General features: G+C 45.8%; 1 protein-coding gene across 3 annotated transcripts in view; it reads left to right on the top strand.

Annotated features, from left to right (window-relative positions):
• LOC146026374 (dimethylaniline monooxygenase [N-oxide-forming] 2-like) overlaps window positions 1-20,083 on the top strand; it is a 149,410-nt gene that overhangs the window by 92,220 nt on the left and 37,107 nt on the right. For 2 of the 3 annotated variants that reach the window (XM_083156995.1, XM_083156994.1), the window contains 3 exons: window positions 16,800-16,946; window positions 17,049-17,237; window positions 17,505-17,667. In XM_083156995.1, coding sequence (XP_083013121.1) covers window positions 16,815-16,946; window positions 17,049-17,237; window positions 17,505-17,667 — 484 coding nt within the window. In that variant the 5' untranslated portion in view covers window positions 16,800-16,814. Of the gene's footprint in view, window positions 1-16,799; window positions 16,947-17,048; window positions 17,238-17,504; window positions 17,668-20,083 lie in introns of those variants that run through there. The other variant, XM_083156996.1, reaches the window with a different exon arrangement.

Here is a 20,083-nt window from a genome sequence, read left to right as displayed (position 1 = left end):
TTTGGCAGCGGACAAAGGAATATATGCGCGTGCCGCAGGCACACGGCAAAAAAATGTGCCCGCCGTTTTGTCGCTGTGAGGGCATGGCCAGTGCTGTGTGAACTGCTGGCCATGCCCTCAGCCTCCCCGCCTTATTAGATGCATGCAGTGTTTAATTCCTGCAGGACCATCCTCAAAAAATGGGATGTCACACAAAAATCGATACACACTGACTATGCCACACCACATTGCCCCCCACAGTAAGGCTTCTAATAAATTATAAATTACCTGCTTGTTGCCAAGGGGGTTAATGTCCGTTGCCAAGGGGGTTAATGTCCGTTGCCAAGGTGGCTAATGTCGGTTACCAAGGGGTTAATATGCATTGCCAGGGGTTATTGCTTGTTGTCAAGAGGAGTTAATGTCTGTTGCCAAGGGTTCTTGTTCGTTGCCAAGGGGGGGGTTAATGTCTGTTGCCAGGGGTTCTTGCTCGTTGCCAAGGGGTTAATATGCGTTGCCAGGAGTTATTGGATGTAGCCAAGGGGTTATTTTTTGCCAGGGGTAAATGCTCGTTGCCAAGGGGGGTTATTTTCCATTGCCAGTGGTTCTAGCTTGTTGCCAAGGGGTTAATCATACTTGCCTACTTTTGAAAACTAATTTCAGGGAGATTTGAGCTGCTAAAAGAACGCAATGTGTCACTGAGAGGGTGTGTCATGCTCTGCCCAGAGGGCGTGTCTAACTTCACCTATGGGCGCACCTATGGCCACTATGGGGTTTTCCTGCAGTGGCAGAAGAAAACTCTGGAACACTTTGGGCCTGATTCAGTTACGGATGTTGCTTCCTGTAACACTGCACTAAACATGTGAAAGAACACTTCTGCCTCTTTTGCTGCCTATACATATATAAGTATGCATTACACACATCTATCCCACAACCCTCCCCTCATATTGCAGTCAGTACACACCACTATATTACATTACACACATTCCCCCACATTACACCCAGTACATACATGCTATTACATTACACCAGGGCTTGGCAAATGTTTAAAAATGTAGGAGCCAGGATGAAAATGTGGGAACTGCAATGCCTATTATACATGCTACCAGGGACGTGCAGTCAGGGGAGGCAGGGGAGGCAGTGCCTCACCTGTCATAAATGATAAAAAAAAAAATACAAACATATTTAAAACACGTATACTGTGCAAGAAATATCCTATTTGTATTTTTTTTTTAAATCATTTATGTGGTGGGACACTGTGAGGAAGCTGGGCGGCATTGAGAGCGGTGCCTCCTGCTGATAATTGAATATTGTCAGCAGCGAGGGGCGGGGCTTAGGACGGGCACAGTAACAGTCAGAAAAGACCATTAGAAATCAATGGGGAAGCGGCAATTACACATCTGCCTCAGTGACAGGGATGTCACTGAGGCAGATGTGATAGGACAGCGGGTACAGGCTGTCATACACTGACAGCCTGTATCTGCGCTCAGTGCCGGCCCTTTCTACTGTGACCAGAGCCTGCAGCAGCTGGTCCAGCCGAGGGGCACTCATAATCAGACACCCCCACCCCAGAAGGTACTGTATGACCTGCAAAATGTCGGGCATCGGCGGCGGTTGTAGTGAGGAGCGGGCGCGGCAGTGGCATCTGTGGTGGCAGGCATTGGCGGCGGTGAGAGTAGCGGCATCTCCGGCGGTGGGAGCGGGAGTGCAGGGCAGCACATCACAGTCTGCATACAGAGCAGGGGCCGGTACAGTAGCGTTCCCCGTTCTGTGTGCCAGCAGCTCAGGGGGAGCGCAGCCACTGCCAGAGCTGCATAACAGGAGACCCGGTGGCCGATGCAGCAGTCGCTCCAGAGGAGACTCCATGACTGATTCAGCTGGGACCCATCGTCGGCCGCTGCAGAGGAGACCTGGGGCAGCCGCACACTGAAGGGAGAAGCGCGGCTGTCACATGAAGGATCAGAGACTGCCGGTGAGGTCCCCTGTCTGGAGCATGACTGGCACAGCTGATCGGAAGGTACCTGCTGAGTCCCGCTGTCGGTGAGCTGCCCCCCTATCCCCAAACTTCAAATCTACACTGTCATTTCTACATTGGTAAAAAATATCTACATAGTGTAGGCAATTCCACTGCACTCTTTTGAATTTTTTTTTTTTTATATTTTACTTTTAATTAGTACTTCTGTTTGCTGGGTTCAGGGCACTTAAGTTTTTTTCCTTGGAGGGAGGCAGGAAATGGAGTTGCTCATAGTGTGTGCCCAGAGACCCTGAAAGCATAGTTTCAGTAACAGTGTCAGTGCTGCATGGCTGATGGGCACAGAATGATCACACTTGAACCATGCCACACATGAGATCCACTCTCCTCTATCCTCCACCTGTGACCCACATTGTACCCTGTCTATCCATGCCCCCATCTATCTATGCCCACCCCCTGTCCCTCAATCAATCCCTCAATCAATGTATGCCTCCATATGGTGCTCCATCTGTCCATATATGCCCTTTCTCATCCAAATGTCTGTCTGTGCCCAATACTTCTGTCCGTCTAGCCCCGCTTCCATCACTCTTTTTGTCCATCCACCATTTTATGCCCCCATATGATTCACTTACCTCTCCACCCCCCCACCCCCCCCCCCACCTACACCCCCATATGGTGCTCTATACATTAATTTGCCCATGCCCCCCTATGGTCATATGTCTATCTATGCCACCCCATCCTGTGCTGTAGTTTCTCCTGCTCACTCCTTCCTTCCTCTCTCTCTCCCTAACACTCTCTGGTGCTCCTCTCTCTCTGTCTCCCTGACACTGTCCCATCCTTTCTCTCAGTCCCTGACATGATCTCTCTGCCTTGGACACTGTCTCTCATGAACAACTTTTTGTTCCATTTTCTCTCACTGAAACTCTATCTTAAATCCCCTCTTTCTCTTTTCCTCCCTTCCTGGCACACTTTCATTCCTGCTCGCACCTGTCCCCTTCTCTCTCACTCTCTCTTTCTCCCCTCCCTTTTGACACCATCTCTCTGTCTTCCTAATGCCCCATCTCTTTATCCACACTAATCCCTTTATCTTTTTTCTCCCTAACACCCTTATCTCTCTAATTCCCTCTTGTCCCATGAAACACCTCTCTTTATATCTAACCTCTCACTCTCTCTGTGTTTTTTCCCCCCTGACACCCTATTTGTCTCTCTCTCCTACCCCCTAAGGGGCAATGTAGTAACAAAGGCTAGGGGGGCCCTTTGCTAAATTTTGCTATGGGGCCCACAAAGTTCTAGTTACGCCCCTGCGAGGAAGGTTGCATCATGGTGAGACCCGGACTCTGCGAGCCCAGGTACGGCTTAGATACAGTATGTATTCCTTCTCTCCCTCACTGGTGGGTATTTTGGGATTTCCTTTGTACTTGTTTGTACTATCTGTCATCCTTCACTTTCCAGACTGGCAACATTGTAATGCAAACTGTTGGTTTTCTTGGATAAATACTTTATCAGAGTAAGGATTTGGAGCATAAATTGTACCTTTCATGAGCACTATTGTAATTGATGTCTGTTTATTTGGGCATCACTTAAAAGCATAAGTTGATTGCTTACATATTAGTACTGTGGGTTAATTTTCTTCCAACAAAAAATAACTCTAGAATGTCTGTGTGCATGTACATGTGGTAGGGAATATAGATTGTAAGCTCCACTGTGGCAGGGACTGATGTGAATGTTCAACTATACTCTGTACAGCGCTGCGGAAAATGTGTGCGCTATATAAATAACTGGTAATAATAAAAATAATAATTTAAAAAATACAGAGCCTCACCAGTGACTGATCTCACCGCACGTCACTGCATGCTACACACCCATTACATATTATACCACTTGCTTGATGCCAGGGGTAACATACTCTTTGCCAGGGGTTGCATACTCTTTGCCAGGGGTAACATGCTATTTGCCATAAGGGATTACCCCTCCTCCTCTTCTCTCTTTCTCCCTCCCCACCGCTACAATGCGCGGTAATGACAAACGCTGTGGGGGACAATCCACCTGGTTACGGCTGTATCAGATCAGGTCCACGGCGTGGCTATTTCAAAACTCAAGGTGGCTTTAGGGCCAATTGGAGCTTGTGGTCTGACAGCCAATCATGAGCCACCACTGTTGCTCCTGCTTGGCTCCCGAAGTGCGAGCTCCGATTGGTCGCAAGCCATCTCCACACTGCGGACTTGATCTGACACAGCCGGAGCCAGGGGGATTGTCCCCCACTCTGCTCGGCTGTTGCATTGACAGAAACCACCACTCTGCCCAGTGTGATCTGATACCTGGCAAATCTGGTCACCCGCAGGTTCTGGTCCCCATGGCAACCTGGCCCCGGGGTTTGTCGAGCCCTGCATTACGCCCAGCTCCCCCATACACACACTGCCACATAACACACATAATATTAAATTATACACAGTACTCCATATTACAACCAGTACACACACACACACACACACACACACACACACACACACTGCTGTTACATTACACACACACCATTATATTAAATTATACACAGCATGCCATCTTACAGCCAGTACACACACACTGCTGTTACACACACACCATTATAAAGTATTACATTATACACATCCCCCCCCCCCAAAAAAAAAAAAAAATCATATTAAAGCCATTAAAACCTCTGTTTTAAATTACACCCAGCCAACTCCTCCCACCCCCACCCCACATACATACACATTTTCTGCAGCCCCCTCTGCCCCAGGAGATACAGCTCTCACCTGGCTGTGTTCTCCCTCCTGTGGTGCAGGGACCCAGCAGTGTAGTGGAGCAGGCAGCTAAAGGCAGACATATAGGAGCAGGAAGAGGCAGGAGCAGGGCTTGTCCCTGACACACGGAGCCGGGCTGCTGCTGCTGCTCCGAGTGTGGTGGGCGGGGCCAGCCCCGCAGTGCAGAGCCCTGGCTGTCAGTCTCACTCTCCCCTGCTTCCGCTGATCAGACGCTATAAGTCATTTTTCACTTCCAGCGTCTGACAGGGAGCACAGCCCGGCAGCATTACCAGGAAGTGCAGAGCTGTGCTTCCTGTCAGACGCTAGAGGTGAACTTATGACTTCTAGCGTCTGTCTCTCACTCTGTGTGACTGTGCACTATATGCAGGGGAAGGGGAAGGCAGGGGCAGCCGCAGATGACAAGCGGGTGGCCGGACACATGGGCAGGTGGTCGGGCGGGCGGACACTAGTCCTCCCGCAGCCCCAACAAATATTTTTTTTTAAAGTGTGTGTCTGGCCACGGCCTCCCTGGCAGGCCCGGGCCCAGGTAAAATGTACCCGCCCCCCCTGCCTCTCGGTGGCTATGATCGCCACCCAAAGATGGCCATACCCTGCCCTGCGACGATGAGGCGGCAGGTTATTAGTACATTTGAGTACAAGTGTGGTAAAACCCCCTGAAAATTGGGATTTTACAGCATTTTTCCCTTATTACATCCCACTCACAGTCCTTATATTTTGGGGGGGCTTAGAGTTCTGGCTGAAATTATCAATTCAGAGTCTGGGCCCTATAGCTAATGCCACGTATACTGCAGCTATTGTATCTTCTAGGCTATATTCTGCAAATTGTCCCTGTGAGGGATCAATTAGATGCCTGTTAGTTAATGCTTACGCATGTGCAACCTGATGGTCTTGTGTTATAACTGCTGGGTCAAAAACCATCATTGTTATACAGAAAAATTTTCAATAAGAATACCTATGGATATAGATGTTGGTAATCAGCAATTATCTGGGAAAATGGTCACATTGATACAGCACACCAAATATATCCTCTACACCAGGGCTGGGGCAACACCGGCCCTCCAGATGTTAATGAACTACACATCCCAGGATGAATTGCATTAGTTTTGCTATGTGGCCATGCTGAAACTGATGCAAGGCATGCTGGGATGTGTAGTTCATCAACATCTGGAGGGCCGGTGTTGCCCAGCCCTTCTCTACACCAATGGATCCCAACCTCGGTCCTCAAGTAACTTGTGGATCTTTTAAAATGTGTCAGTGAATAATAATTATGAGCGGTAGAGATTCCTGAGAATCCGAACCCCTCCAAACATAGGGGATCAGAGTCTGGCCGAGTCGTGGCTTGTGTGTTGCCACTTGACTCGGATCCCCATGCAAGGCTGAACGACGTCCTCTCGGAGTCAGATCCTCGCAATACTTGGATCCGTGGGCTCGGCGCCATTACAACAGATTTACATTTTAGAATGTACAGGCGCTAAATTCCGTATTTAGCACTAATATTTAGAATGAATTCGCTTATCATCAGTGCACTGACTGCACTGATTTAATTTTTTTTTTCTATAAAAGGTAACATTTTTATTAGTTAACTACATGTGCAGTAACTGGGCTGTGTGACCCACAGTGTGCATACACTGTCACTGCAGGCTGCTGGCCATTTCATTTAACCCCGCAGTGCATATTTAATGAGCGGGGACCCAGTGCAGTGCATATTTAATGAGCTGGTCCCTGCCCAGTGCATATGTAATGGATAACTGGAAACATCATCTGGCGCACATATCTAGTGAATAATGAGTAGACCTGTGCACCTGTTTTTTTTTTTTACAGAACTCTAATGCTGTGTACACACGGTCTGATTTCCTTTCCGATGTTGACGATATAGTCAACATCGGATCAGATCGGCATCGGATGCAGATCGCAAGGGTTTTAACCCTTGCGATCCCGATGCGCGTTCACATATCGGAAGCCAGAAAGTCTTGGCTGCCTTGTCTATATAGTGCAGATCTGCACCATATAGTCAAGATAGGATGCAAATCGGATGTGCCTTAAGATCCTATCCACGATCCTATCTGATCAGATCGTGGATAGGATCTTAAGGCACATCTACCGTGTGTACACACCATACCTATCCGCATTCATTGTGTCTGTTCTAGAACTAGATGTTATTAATGAATGTGAATTACTGGTACTTGTTTCCTAGCACGGCGCCCATCGAATCGCATACCATAAGGCATACGATGGTATGCGATGCGATGTTACACGATGACAGCCGATGTTATACAATTTTAAATTGTATACCATGTATACCATCGCATTGTATGCCATTGTATGCCATATACAATGGTATACGATTTAAAATTGTATAAGCACCCTAATGGGTGTTTTCAATGTTAAATGTGAATCCAATAAGATAATTAATTGTATAAGCACCGTAATGGATGCTTACAATGTTAATCGAGCCCCGTGAGGGGATGCGGAATATATGTGAAGTTATCCGCGTCCCCTCGCGCTCGCCACACTTCAGGCTCGGTGGCTCGCTGCGCTCGCCACACTATATAAAATCAACTCCATGCCGACGTGGATAGTGGGGGTATGAAAAGGACGGAGGATGCGTACCGTCACTCCTCAGTCACATCCCCGCTGAGCCGGGGATGTGACTGAGACCCCCCACACACCACATCACAGGTATCGCGAGGGTCTCCATCACCACTTTACGATGCTATGCGCATATGTTAATACATATGTGCTAGCATCACTGTGGCAGCAGGGCAAGGGGCGGCAATGTATTTTAATACATAAAATTTAAGCAGTCATTCGAAAACCACCACCCCCTTTATCCAACCGGCTATAGCTTCGGGACCAAATGACCCATTTACATGAGCCCAGTATCATATTTAAGAAATTTTGAGTGGGCTTTGAATGATTTTGGTCCTGTGAAACTGGGCCATTTGGTTCCAGAGAAATCTACCCTCAAAGAACATGAACAGCCATGAAATTACATTTCAGAAATGAAAACCGGTTTATCCGCAATACTGTATCTCTGGAACCAATTTAACCCATATGGACCAGCCTGGTATAAGATTGAAGGCCCAGCGATTTGGATTGACTGAGATCAACCTCAATCTTCTGTGATGCCGGAGGGGGAACTGGCAGCCATTGGAACTGGGTGGTTGTCGGAATTAGTGGGTCCCATGTTATCCTATTAGGGAAAATGTTTCAGCTTTTTCAGGTGGTATCTCTAGTTCCTGGGGGCTACAGCTACAAAATGGGCCTATATGGAGAGTGGGCCTGGAGCTGTAGTTCCATCAGGCCCATTGTTAATCCGGCCCTGGGTATTGCTAGTAGGAGGTGTTCATAAGGGTGTGCACAGCATTAGGGTGTGCCTTTGCTCCCCTAACACTCAATGTGTGCACACCTATGATTTAGGCAATGGTCAACAGTCATCCAAGACCAATAAATTACAGTAAATGTAAGAAGAATGGCTTCATTTTGTCAAATAACCTTACGGTTTTTCCATGTGTATATACTACTTGTTATGCCACTTGGCAGTATGAATGCACCTGGGAGTGCACAAACTAGATACCGTGGAGAGGACCATGGACGGAGACACAGGGGCAGTGCTAGGCAGACTCACAGAGACATAGGAACAGTGCAAACATCAGTAGTGAACAAGTACTAACACTAAAACAGACTGGGAGCATACACACAATACACAGAGAGGATACTGGGGGAACTCACAGGCACAGGTAGGGACTAGGAGGATGAGAGCCCAACGGATAAAGCGTCTCCCAGTATCAGAGAATAAGTATCTCTCCGGTAACAGGAGAGATACCTAGAGTGGAGCTTGGTGTAATGCTTCGACACGTGAATGTACTTGTTGCTATAGGCAACCCCAGTCCCAGCAGGGTACTACAGAGGGAGGCCTATAGATTCCTAGGTCAGAGATTAAGAAGACCATAGGAAAATATCCTAAACCCGTACCCCTCGCTTGCAGTACACGGGTTCAGCTAGCTGCCACCAAGCTGATACCCGTGGGCTCTGCACTGAGGGAAAGGGTAAGCTATCAGGACCTAGACTCACCTGCAGCACACAGGTTCAGCTAGCTGCCACCAAGCTGCCACCAGTTAGTGCTGCACAGTGAGAGAGGTAACACAGGAAATGAGGGAGTGTAACAGCAACCTAGTCGGATCCATAAGGTCAGTGGTGTAACAATAGCACCGCAGCCCCCCGCGGTCACAGGGAGGTGCTGTGTAAGTTTGGGCGCTGGGGGGCTGTGGTGCTATTGTAATGCCCCCCCCTCCCCATCCCCCGCAGCTTTATCTTTATTCGCTGCGGTGGTCCCGGCTCCCCTCTTGGCTTCATTCTGCTTCTATGGAGACGGACCATCATAAAATGTCCGCCCCCATATAGCAGACAGTTCTCTGAAACTATCTGCTGTATGGGGGCGGACATTTTGAGAAACTTTTGGTGGGGGGGGCGCAATATTTCAAGTTACGCCACTGCATAAGGTGGAACAGGGACCCCAGCAGTTACAGTCACAACTCCTGATTATGGCTAGGTCTGGATCAAGGCACAAAGACGCAAACTCCAAGACCTATATTACTGTAATCAACATACAATACAATTGCTAGAAACTAGCTATGCACAGGACAAGGCTGACTGGCTATCTGACTAGGATTCTGCAGCACCTGCCTAGCCTGAGAGGAAGGTTTATATAGCAGGTGCTGCCACGCCCCACTCAGACATCACAGACTGTGAGCACAAAACCAGTGCCTGATTCCCTGCTGTGAACAGACTGCCTGTCACCCCTGCATCAGCAAAAATCCGAACCGGAGTATCAGCTGCGCTCAGGTTACTTTGCTAACACTACTATAGTATTCGATAAATGATTGTTGTGTAAATTAAGCCCCTAAAGTACTTGAAACAAAATTACCGGTACTCTTTACTTAGAACGGCGCCCACGATTTTGATCGTGGGCATCATTAGTAAAAAATCGCGGGCATCGATTTCCCATAGGGAACAATGTTAAATGTCTCAATTGACCCGATTTTCCTGTTCAATGCCTCAATTGACCCGATTTTTCCATAGGAAACAATGTTAAATGGCCCACAGAGGCCAAATAGGCACCCTGAAGTGTGAAATGGCCCCCACAATTGTTAACGCCACCCCACGATCAACGTGAACCCGAAGCGTGGCGAGCGTAGCGAGCCCGCGAGGGGCGGCGGTACGCGTCCTACAACCTTTTCATACCCCCACTATCCACGTCGGCGTGGAGTTGAGAAAAGTGTGGCGAGCGCAGCGAGCCACCGAGCCCGAAGCGTGGCGAACGCAGCGAGCCCCGCGAGGGGACGCGGACAGCTGTGAAGCCCGCGAGGGGACGCGTATACGCTGTGCTCGCCACGCTTCGGGCTCGGTGGCTCGCTGCACTCGCCACACTTTCTATTCTCAGCTCCACGCCGACGTGGATAGTGGGGGTATGAAAAGGTCGTAGGACGCGTACCGCTGCCCCTCGCGGGCTCGCTGCGCTCGCCACGCTTCGGGTTGGCGTTAATCGTGGGGTGGCGTTAACAATTGGGGAGGCCATTTCACACTTCAGGGTGCCTATTTGGCCTCTGTGGCCCATTTAACATTGTTTCCTATGGAAAAATCGGGTCAATTGAGGCATTGAACAGGAAAATCGGGTCAATTGAGACATTTAACATTGTTCCCTATGGGAAATCGCGGGCATCGCGTCGGTCGCATCGCACCTGATATTTTAGTGCATTCAATGCCCGCGATGGCCGTGATGGGCGCCCTTCTAGGTAAAGAGTACCAAATTACCATATAAAAGCACAGGGACATTATATGACATTTAAAAGCATACAGAACGGGCTCCTTGGTAGATTGCAGCTTCTGACACTGGCAACACTGATACAGTAATAATTAACTACAGATTCTGGAATGTGATCCTATTCAGTATTATGTAACATATTATCACTGTGGCATTTGCCCAAAACCTGTGTGGCAGTTAACCAATAAAAAGATTAAATGATTAGCTGAGTCTGGGAAAGATTAGCTATGTCTTCTAGACCGTTTCCTAATTCAGTAAATGCACTGACTTATTCATACCTTTGTACTTTTAGAATGGTTATTAGAATTATTTGAGTTTAAATATTTGATGTGCCCAACACAAAACCCACTTTTCAAACATTTGTGCTGTGAAATATTTACTGTCTGAAGGTTTAATCCCATATGTATCTTTGTGGTAACATTATAAATGCTGAGTTACTGTATTTATTGTGCTCCAAAAAGGCACTCACATGCTGAATGCTGTTTTGTCACATTGCTTTCCGTGAGTTGGTTTACATAGGTCTGCGCTAACCAATTTTAAGCAGCTCTTATAAAAACAATTACTTATAAAGAAAAAAGAGCGCCAATGGTGTTTGAATAATTTAAAAAAATTAGTGGTACCTTTAAAAAAGAATAAGGTTAAAAATAATGTTTACACCCTTTTGGGGAATAAGTGAGAGTTTTAAGAACAATTTTTTTGTGCAACTCAGTAGACCGGTTACTTTCCCTATCTTACTCAGTGTGAGGTCTCCTGGGTGTTGGAATGCTGGCAATTAGGGATTGGGGTTCTTGTTTCCAAGTTGCAGAGAACAGCTGAACCATGCTCTCGTGGCAGCAGCTTCGCTTGGTCCTCCTGTGAAAGTCGATACCCGGAAGTTTGCCGAAGCTCACTTCTGAGCGACTGCCGGCAAAAATATTGCTGTATTGGGCTGGAGAACAAACATATATATATATATATATAAATATGTCTCCAGAGAGACTGCACTCTACTCTTACATTAGCAATAGGAGGTGTTCCACCAGATGAAGTAAACATCAGTATATATTGTAGAAGGAATGGGCACTCACCAAGGTGAAGGTCTTCAACTTTGAGCTTTTAATGCATAGAAATAGACATCTTGTCTTCCGACGTAACGTGACTTTTCGGTCTTAGCAAGACCATCATCAGGAATTGATACATCTTGTTAGAAAAACAGCATCAAACAGGCAACATGGCATCCATCCTCTAGAGGACACACCTCAACTGCCTCACCGGGCCAGCTTATATACCTAGACACAGGAAGTGACATCTTCACTCACTGTGATCCCACTCAGTAAAATTAAAACCTCTCAAATCCTTAATTAAGGCACCAATGAATCTCATGATAGTGACAATAGAGCGATAAACACACTTATAAAACAAGAAGAAGGTATAGAGCAGCTTAAATAAGCTGTAACAGCTGCAGAATGCTAATGCTGCCGGACCTGAAGTCCAGCATGCGTTCCACCTGGATAACCGGAAGTGACGCATGCGTTCCACCCAGTGCTCAGATTCGGACATCAGGAAATACCGGAATCAGAGTACCCAGAGAGGAACCATGTAGCCCCAGTCTTATATAATGTAAATAATCATAATAGTGTGGATAATACACTCCACTAATTTGAATGGAATAAAGTGATGTAGAAATTTCTATCCTCGTAGGGTACATCGCATGCATTCCACGCTTGCGGTGGCCATCTTGAAAATGAGTTAAACTGTAATAGAGTAATATAGAGAATAAACAAACATGGGAATAGGGGTATAAGCCGACCCAGGTGGCAGCACTAGTTACATAATACACAATCAACAAACATATATACAAAAATTACATATTTATTTATTATTTAATAAATAAATAATAATAGTTCCAATCACTAAATCCTCTCATGGTGTAAACATAAAGGTATCACAGATAGAAATCCATCCTAGACACCAAATGTATACCAACGTGGGGATACATTAGCAAATAACAATAAAAACATTTATCAATACAAACATAAATAACATAAACAATAAACAGCCCAGAGACACCTAATTCGACTTCAAAAAGAAAAAAAATCTGAACCGAGAAAAATTAAGAACGTAATAAAAAAACTCAAAAAAAGGGAAAAGGGAATTTGTAACAGCTCACTTTAAGAAAATCGAAAGTGGATTATATTCATTCAACCCTCTAGGGGATAGACTCTGAAGATCTAAAAATCGATCTTGCTTCTCTCTTCCTTAGCATCAGGTTGTGATCTCCATATCTCTGTGGCTTGGGAACATGGTCTATGAGCATACATCGAAGGCTTGCTACACTGTGGCCATACTTAGCAAAGTGCTTAGCCACAGGTTTATCCAATATCTTGGATTCTAGTGCTGCTCTTATTGAGGTCTGATGGTTTGCCATCCTCTCACGAAAGTTATGTTTAGTTAGGCCAACATAATAGAGGCCATATGGGCACACCAAAATGTAAATAACAAAATCCATCCTATAGTTTAGGCAATGTTTAATTAATATCTTTTTTCCACTGTGTGGACGGGTAAAAGAGGGACCTATTAAGAGAGATCGACATGTCGTGCAGTCGCTGCATTTGTAACAGCCAAGTTTTAATGGATGCATCCAATTTACTTTTTGTTTGGCTGGCTTCATTAGTGGTCTCATCAGTAGGTCCTTAAGATTATGTCCACGTCGGTAGGCACACATTGGAGGGACCGGACTCACTTTTTTAAAAGCTGTATCCGTAGCAACTATAGGCCAAAATTTGGTAAATTTTTGTTTCCTACTGTGTGAACCAGTATCAAAGGTGTTGGCATAAATCAATCTCGGTCGTGTGTCCACCTCAGGAGATCTCTTATCTCCTCCTTCAAATCTTGACCTTGCCTTGGTGAGGCACCATGAGAGGGTGGTACTTGAGTAACTACATTCCCTAAATCTCATCAAGTTGTTCTTCTGCAGTTGTCATTGATGTATTGTTTCTTAGAACTCTCAAAAATTGAGACACTGGTAAGTTCTCCTTGAGATGGGGGGGGGGGGTGGCTTGTAGCATGTAAGACAGAATTCCTAAATGTCTCTTTGCAGTATAGTCTTGTGCCCAATCCGTGTCCATCACGGTAGAGGGTGACATCCAAAAAATAATATTACAACAACTAAAATCAAAGGTGAAGTGAATCGATGTCTCTAGGCTTTTTAAAACAAAAAGCATGTCCTTCAGTTCCTGCTCAGTACTCAACCAGATCAAAAATATGTCATCAATATAACATCGATAGTAAAAGATGTTACTGCCAAATCTAGGGAAGATGTGTTCTTCCTCATAACATGCCATGTATAGGTTGGCATATGCTGGGGCCAAATTTGACCCCATGGCCATACCCGTACATTGTAACAAGAACCTATCTCAATAGAAGAAATTATTTTTAGATAAAACCAAAGATGTTTATTCAACCAAAAAATCATTAGGTGGACCAATACGGGGTGGACTGCTTAGTGTTGGTCTAATGACCTCAAGACCAGTATTATGTGGAATCACGGAATATATCGAAGCTACATCCATGGTCACTAGGACTGCATCACTTGGTATCTCTGGTAAATTCTTTAAACTGGTCAAGAGGTCCCCAGTATCTTTTAGATAACTAGAGGTGTTTAATACAAATGGTTGAAGATGGTAATCCACATAGCGTGTCTTGCTAAGACCGAATCGTCACGTTACGTCGGAAAACAAGATGTCTCTGGCAGCTCATCCTCTCATGCTTCCTTTTTGGTCAGTCTTGCATCCCTGTAGCTCTGCCTCCTGTCCTGTGTAGGCCCACCTCCTCCACCTCCTGTCCCATGTAGCCCCGACCCATTCCAGTCCCTGCCACTGAGGGAGCTTTTTGCTGCCGGCGCCACTGCCTGACATGTAGTGTGACAGGCACAGCAGCAGCTGAGAGCCACAGAGAACAGCAGGGGATGTAGAGAAGAGAGAGCATCTCTACTGCCCAATGCCTCCCTGCCCTGCCTCCTCTGCTGAGCGGATAGTGCCAGTCATGGGTACATTAAATATACTGTATATGTTAATTAAAAAAAAAAATTTGGGGGGGGGGGGGGCATGGCAGATACATTATGTCACACCCTGCAACTGCAACCCAAAACATTCCGGCTCTGCATCCGACTTTACAAATCCTTGCAAGACTACAACTGATGCTGAATTCGGCCTGTTGTACAAGGAATTGGTATTAAAAAAAATAGAAAACCCACACAGAATTAAGAAAACAACAAAACCTTAGAGAGCACACTAAGCATTTTACAATAATGGTGCAGACTGTAGACATTTGGGGTAATGAATTCCATGATTATTTATTCCCCCATGAACGGTACTAGCAATCTTGGGCAAACTAGTACCCCTTTCACATCGCAAATGCCGGGTCACACCTGCAGATCTGTCCTGGGAGCGACCCAACATTTGAGAGATGAAGCTACCCACAGCAACCAGGCAATAAGCCGGTTCGCTGGTGTCATTCATGGGCAGGGTGGAATGATGGCACATCATTGGGTGGTGGGGGAAGAGGTACTGTAGCACTTGGAGCTGACGCTCCAAGCTCCTCCCTATAGTGTGAACAGGACCCAGGTTACCCATTCACACTGCACAGCAACCCAGGTCCGACCCGCGTAAAACCCTTCTCTTAACCTGGGTCGCATTGCCAGGTTGCTGGGCCCAGGATTTCTCAAAAGGCCCTTTCGCGCTGCACAGTGAACCAGGTTGGACACAGGTTATTTGTGCAGGGTGAAAGGGGTATAAGTAGGATTACCCTGGGTAGAATAGTTCATGCCAAGAAGATATGACCCAAAATGGGTGGATTCTGATTAACATGGTACACAGTGGGAATCTGGTAAATACAAATGTTTGAACCATTCATACATATTTTTTCGGTACTTGTGTAGTTTCACGGCGCCATCATGGCGCTGTGCATCTGTGTCCAGCTGCGGGGATGAAAACTCCATGCCAATGTGTATAGTTCATACCCACACTATCCACGTTGGCATGGAGTTGATTTTAGATAGCGTGGCGAGCACATCGAGCCACCGGCAGTGTGGGCGAGCGCTGGTGCCGTGAAAGTACACAAGTACCATTTTTTCTGATGAACTAATGATTAAATCAGGGTCATTGGTTATTTTAAATAAAATAACTATTGTTTATTATTTTAAATAACTCCTATTGTCAGACCTGCCAGTCACCCAAGACAGTCCCATCGGAGGAGTTCCCTACCTCCGAGGGGGGGGGGGGGGTGACGGCATAGAAGAGAATGATGACAGGCCCCCTCCTACAATGAGGTAGGAGCTGCTGCTTATCGTAAAGTTAAAAACTGCAAATATAAAAACCTAGGTGCTTGCTATGCAATATGTGGTTCAATCACGTGACATATACAGCATAACACATTCTGGATCTGTCCATGTGTACAGAAGATATGTCTGGGAAGTGCTGCACAGCCGATGATGATATACCTAGTGGATAGATCTGTACATCTCTTTGTGTGTATGGACAACAGCTCAGCTAATATTCTCAGAACAGATACTACAACTTTGGTTGTGCTCCATCGTCATAGTGATTGCATTACTTGTCAATCTGCAGTTTCAGTTTTTCTATTTTCAGTTTTAAATATATTAATAAAAATTTAATTTTATTGTCTCGCTGCTTAATTTGTTTGCTCGAGTACAGGAGACCAGTATACAATACAACAATTTTGAGAACTACTGTATGGTATTATTTCTACTTAATTGTTTACATTAAGGGTTCAGTTACTAAAGGTCAACAATGATCAATTTTCAATCAAAGTTGGGATTTCAGGCTGAAGAACACATTTACTAACAGTTTATATTTTTAAATAAGTTTTTAATATATTAGTACAGTAAATTTGTGTTTTAGCCCTGGAAGTACAACACACATTTATATTTAGTTTTTCATTGCTTTGAAGTTGATCAAAATTGGCCTTTAGTAAATATAGCCCAAATTCTTATATGGATCTCCTTTTCTTTTCCTATTTCAGCAAATAATATTGGTAGTGCCCATTGGCTACATACCCAGCTAGCTATACTTTGCTTCTCTTCTTGTCATTTCTGCCTCATTTTCCTTTGACAGGACAGGTACTGTAGGTACTGTATCTGCAGTAAGCACACTTTTATTAATCTTGTTAGAAACGATACCTGGTACTTCATTACTGGTTGAATGATTTGAATGTAAGGCTTAAAACTTACAGTATTTTTTTTAAAGTCTTTAGATAACATAATGGTTAAGACTGTTGCCATTATTGGAGCAGGATTTGCCGGTTTGGGAGCTATCAAAGCATGTTTAGAAGAAGGTCTTGAGCCCACCTGCTTTGAAAGAAGCGATGATCTTGGAGGCCTCTGGAGGTTCACAGTAAAAGCATTTATTTTCTACTATTTATTTGGATTTATTAATGAAATTATACAAAAACTACTATTATAGGTCTAATTTACATATTCAAATACCCTGTTTTAGGATAAAGTGGAGGATGGAAGAGCCAGCATCTACCAGTCTTTGGTCAGCAATGTTTCTAAAGAAATTATGTGTCTCAGTGACTTTCCAATGCCAGATGATTTTCCCAACTTCCTACCCAACAGCAAAGTTTTAGAATACATCAAGCTGTATGCTGAGAATTTTAAATTGCAACAATATATTAAATTCAAGGTAAGGTATTTAATATTTTGGAAGCTATATTCAATTTATACATAAATACTAAACCACGACTTAATGCTCAAGGATGATAGATGTATGTGAACATACTGCATCTGTACAGAAGAAAATAATAAAGAAGGGGCATTTGTTCAAGATAAAGAATGATGCACCACCATGCTTCCTAATTACCTATAAATCCATTTTAGCTGAATTTTACTTAATATCCTCCTGCTGGAAACACGAAATCCCTAATAAATGTATACTTGTGTTGGTGTTCAGACAACAGTTTGCAGAGTGGAGAAGACTTCAGACTTTCCTACTACTGGTCAGTGGTTAATTACTACAGAGACCGATGGAGACAAAATGACTGATATCTTTGATGCTGTTATGGTTTGCAGTGGTCAACATGCACAACCTGTGTCACCAGACAGCACCCTTCCAGGTAATTTGTAGAGTGCGCAAATCTAAAATGTGTTGTTGTTCCCAAGAATAGAAGAACATTTGAGGATTGTAAAATAAGTGGTTTTCCAAGATCAGTATTTTGCTATTTTAAACTTAGGGGGTACTTCTGGTTCATGCAGTCCCCGGCATATTCGTATATGTGCATGTGCAAGGCTGCTGTGCGGTCACCTTCGGTGACTTGCACAGTCACCAGGGTTTGCACAGAGGGGGGATGGAGGTGGGAAGGGGGGGTTGGGATCATTTGGTCTACAGCATGATGGACAACAGTCATTAGGTCGACACCATTAGGTAGACATGGGAAAAGGTTGACATGGGTATAGGTGGACATGGGAATAGGTTGACATGGTTCTAGGTGGAAAGGTCATTTGTTCGACCGGTCGTTAGTTCGACAGGTCATTAGTCGACAATGTCTAGGTCGACAGTCAAAAAGGTCGACATGGGGGTTTTCGCAGTTTTTTTTACCTGAATGTCAACACAGTCGATATGGACAAAGTTTAAAGTGCACTGCATCCCCTCTCGCAATGCGCCAGGCACGGTGCCTCTCTACGCTCGGCACACTATTTTATTCTCCCACCACACCCTAGTCGATGGTAGGGCATGAAATACCGCTGCTTAGCAAGTCAACCAGAATCAGGCCCTAAATTCATTGTTTTCATGAAACACCTTCATCTTGTACATTACCACCAATCCCCCCCCCAAAAAAGAGCTTGGAGTTCACATAGAATAGTGTTCATCATTTGCATCTAAAACATTAATGTGAAAAGACACACCTAAAAAGTGCATTTGCTTCCATACATTACATAGGATGCGCCCAGCTTTACAGCAATATCGGACCTTATTCTGGTCCTTTCGCTTCCCTGCATATTCGCGCAGTGGAGTCAGGGCCGGCGCCACCACTAGGCAGCTCTAGGCATTTGCCTAGGGCGCCGGCACCTGGAGGGCGGCAGTTCGCCCCTCACCCCCAGCATGTGCATATAGCTGGCGGCTACGGCGTCCCTGCAGTGCTGGAGCGGGCAGGGGTGTCCGTGCCGCGGGGGTACCTGCGGCGCTGTCACTGTGTATAAAGCCGCTGGCGGCGGCGGCGGGGTCCCTGCAGTAAATAGAGAATAACTAGCGCTATGCGGAGCGCGGGAAGCACTTCTGGGTTTGAAAACACTTGCCGCACGCTGATTGCCTGAGATTCAGCCAATCAGCTTGCGGCAAGTGTTTTCAAAATCAGAAGCACTTCCTGCGCTGCCGCATAGCACTAGTTATTCTCTATTCACTGCAGGGACCCCGCCGCCAACGCCGCCGACAGCAGCTTTATACACAGTGACAGCGCCAAAGGTACCCCCGCGGCACGGACACCCCTGCCCGCTCCAGCACTGCAGGGACGCCGACACCGCCAGTTTTATAATACAGGTACCACCCCCTGGGCACTGGGGCGCCCCCACCCCGACTCGCCTGGGGCGCTCCGATGCCTTGCACCGGCCCTGAGTGGAGTAGTGGTATACGACTGTGAATGTATTTAAAGCAGCAATCCGATACATAGTAAATCAAGGTTAGTTTTCTGTTCAAGCAGAAGAAACAACAGTAGCTAGTGCTCATTATAATCAATGCATCATACTTTCCAACTGTCCCGATTTCGGGACCACAGTTCCACAGCAAAACCCAATGGTTTATTCTATCTTTTTACACTTAATCAGCCCGGTGACCACAGCCCAGAGTCAGCGGGGGACAACACCAACCTTCAGCCTGGTCAGTTAAGTTCTGGAGGGGGTGGCCTCTTTATTGGGGGGTCCCCACTCCCCCAGTGCCCCTGGCCAGTAGGGTTAATGTTTTGGCCGCGGGACCTTATATAATAAGTGTTCCCCGGCTGTGACATTACCCTGCTGGCTGGTTGGGCCTGGGGATGGTTCTTAGAATACGAGGGACCCCTACTCATTTTGTCCCCCGTATTTTGGGAAACAGCCGTGTCCCCTGGAGCCTGGGACTGGTTTTAAAAAATCGGGGAACCCCTATTTGCCGGGTTTCCTGATTTTTTATTACCAGTCCGGCTCTTTCAGCCTGGTGCTGGTTACGGCTGTGGGGGGAGGGGGGGGGACCCCACGCCATTTTTTTATTTATTTATCTTTCTATTTTTTTTTACACTGAAGCCTGCACGGATCTGACTGATCCGTGCAGGCTTCTGCCAAATTTGACAGGAAAATAAAGTGTCTTCTCCAGGCGTATTTGCCATTCGCAGCCTTTTTACGCCAAAATAGTGTCCGTATTTTCAATACGGCCACTTAGTAAATCAGGAATCACCATTCTTTTGAATGGTGATTCATGTCGTATTCTATCGATGGGGTATTCATTCCTATTTGTAAATACGAATGTCCCATCAATATGAATAGGAAAAATCTTATTTTTGGCAT

The sequence above is a fragment of the Crinia signifera genome, chromosome 8 (assembly GCF_055691185.1).
Source record: "Crinia signifera chromosome 8, ASM5569118v1, whole genome shotgun sequence".
In the NCBI taxonomy this organism is placed as follows: domain Eukaryota; kingdom Metazoa; phylum Chordata; class Amphibia; order Anura; family Myobatrachidae; genus Crinia; species Crinia signifera.
The sequence above is the reverse complement of the archived record's forward strand: the minus strand, read 5'-3'. Positions and strand labels throughout refer to the sequence as shown.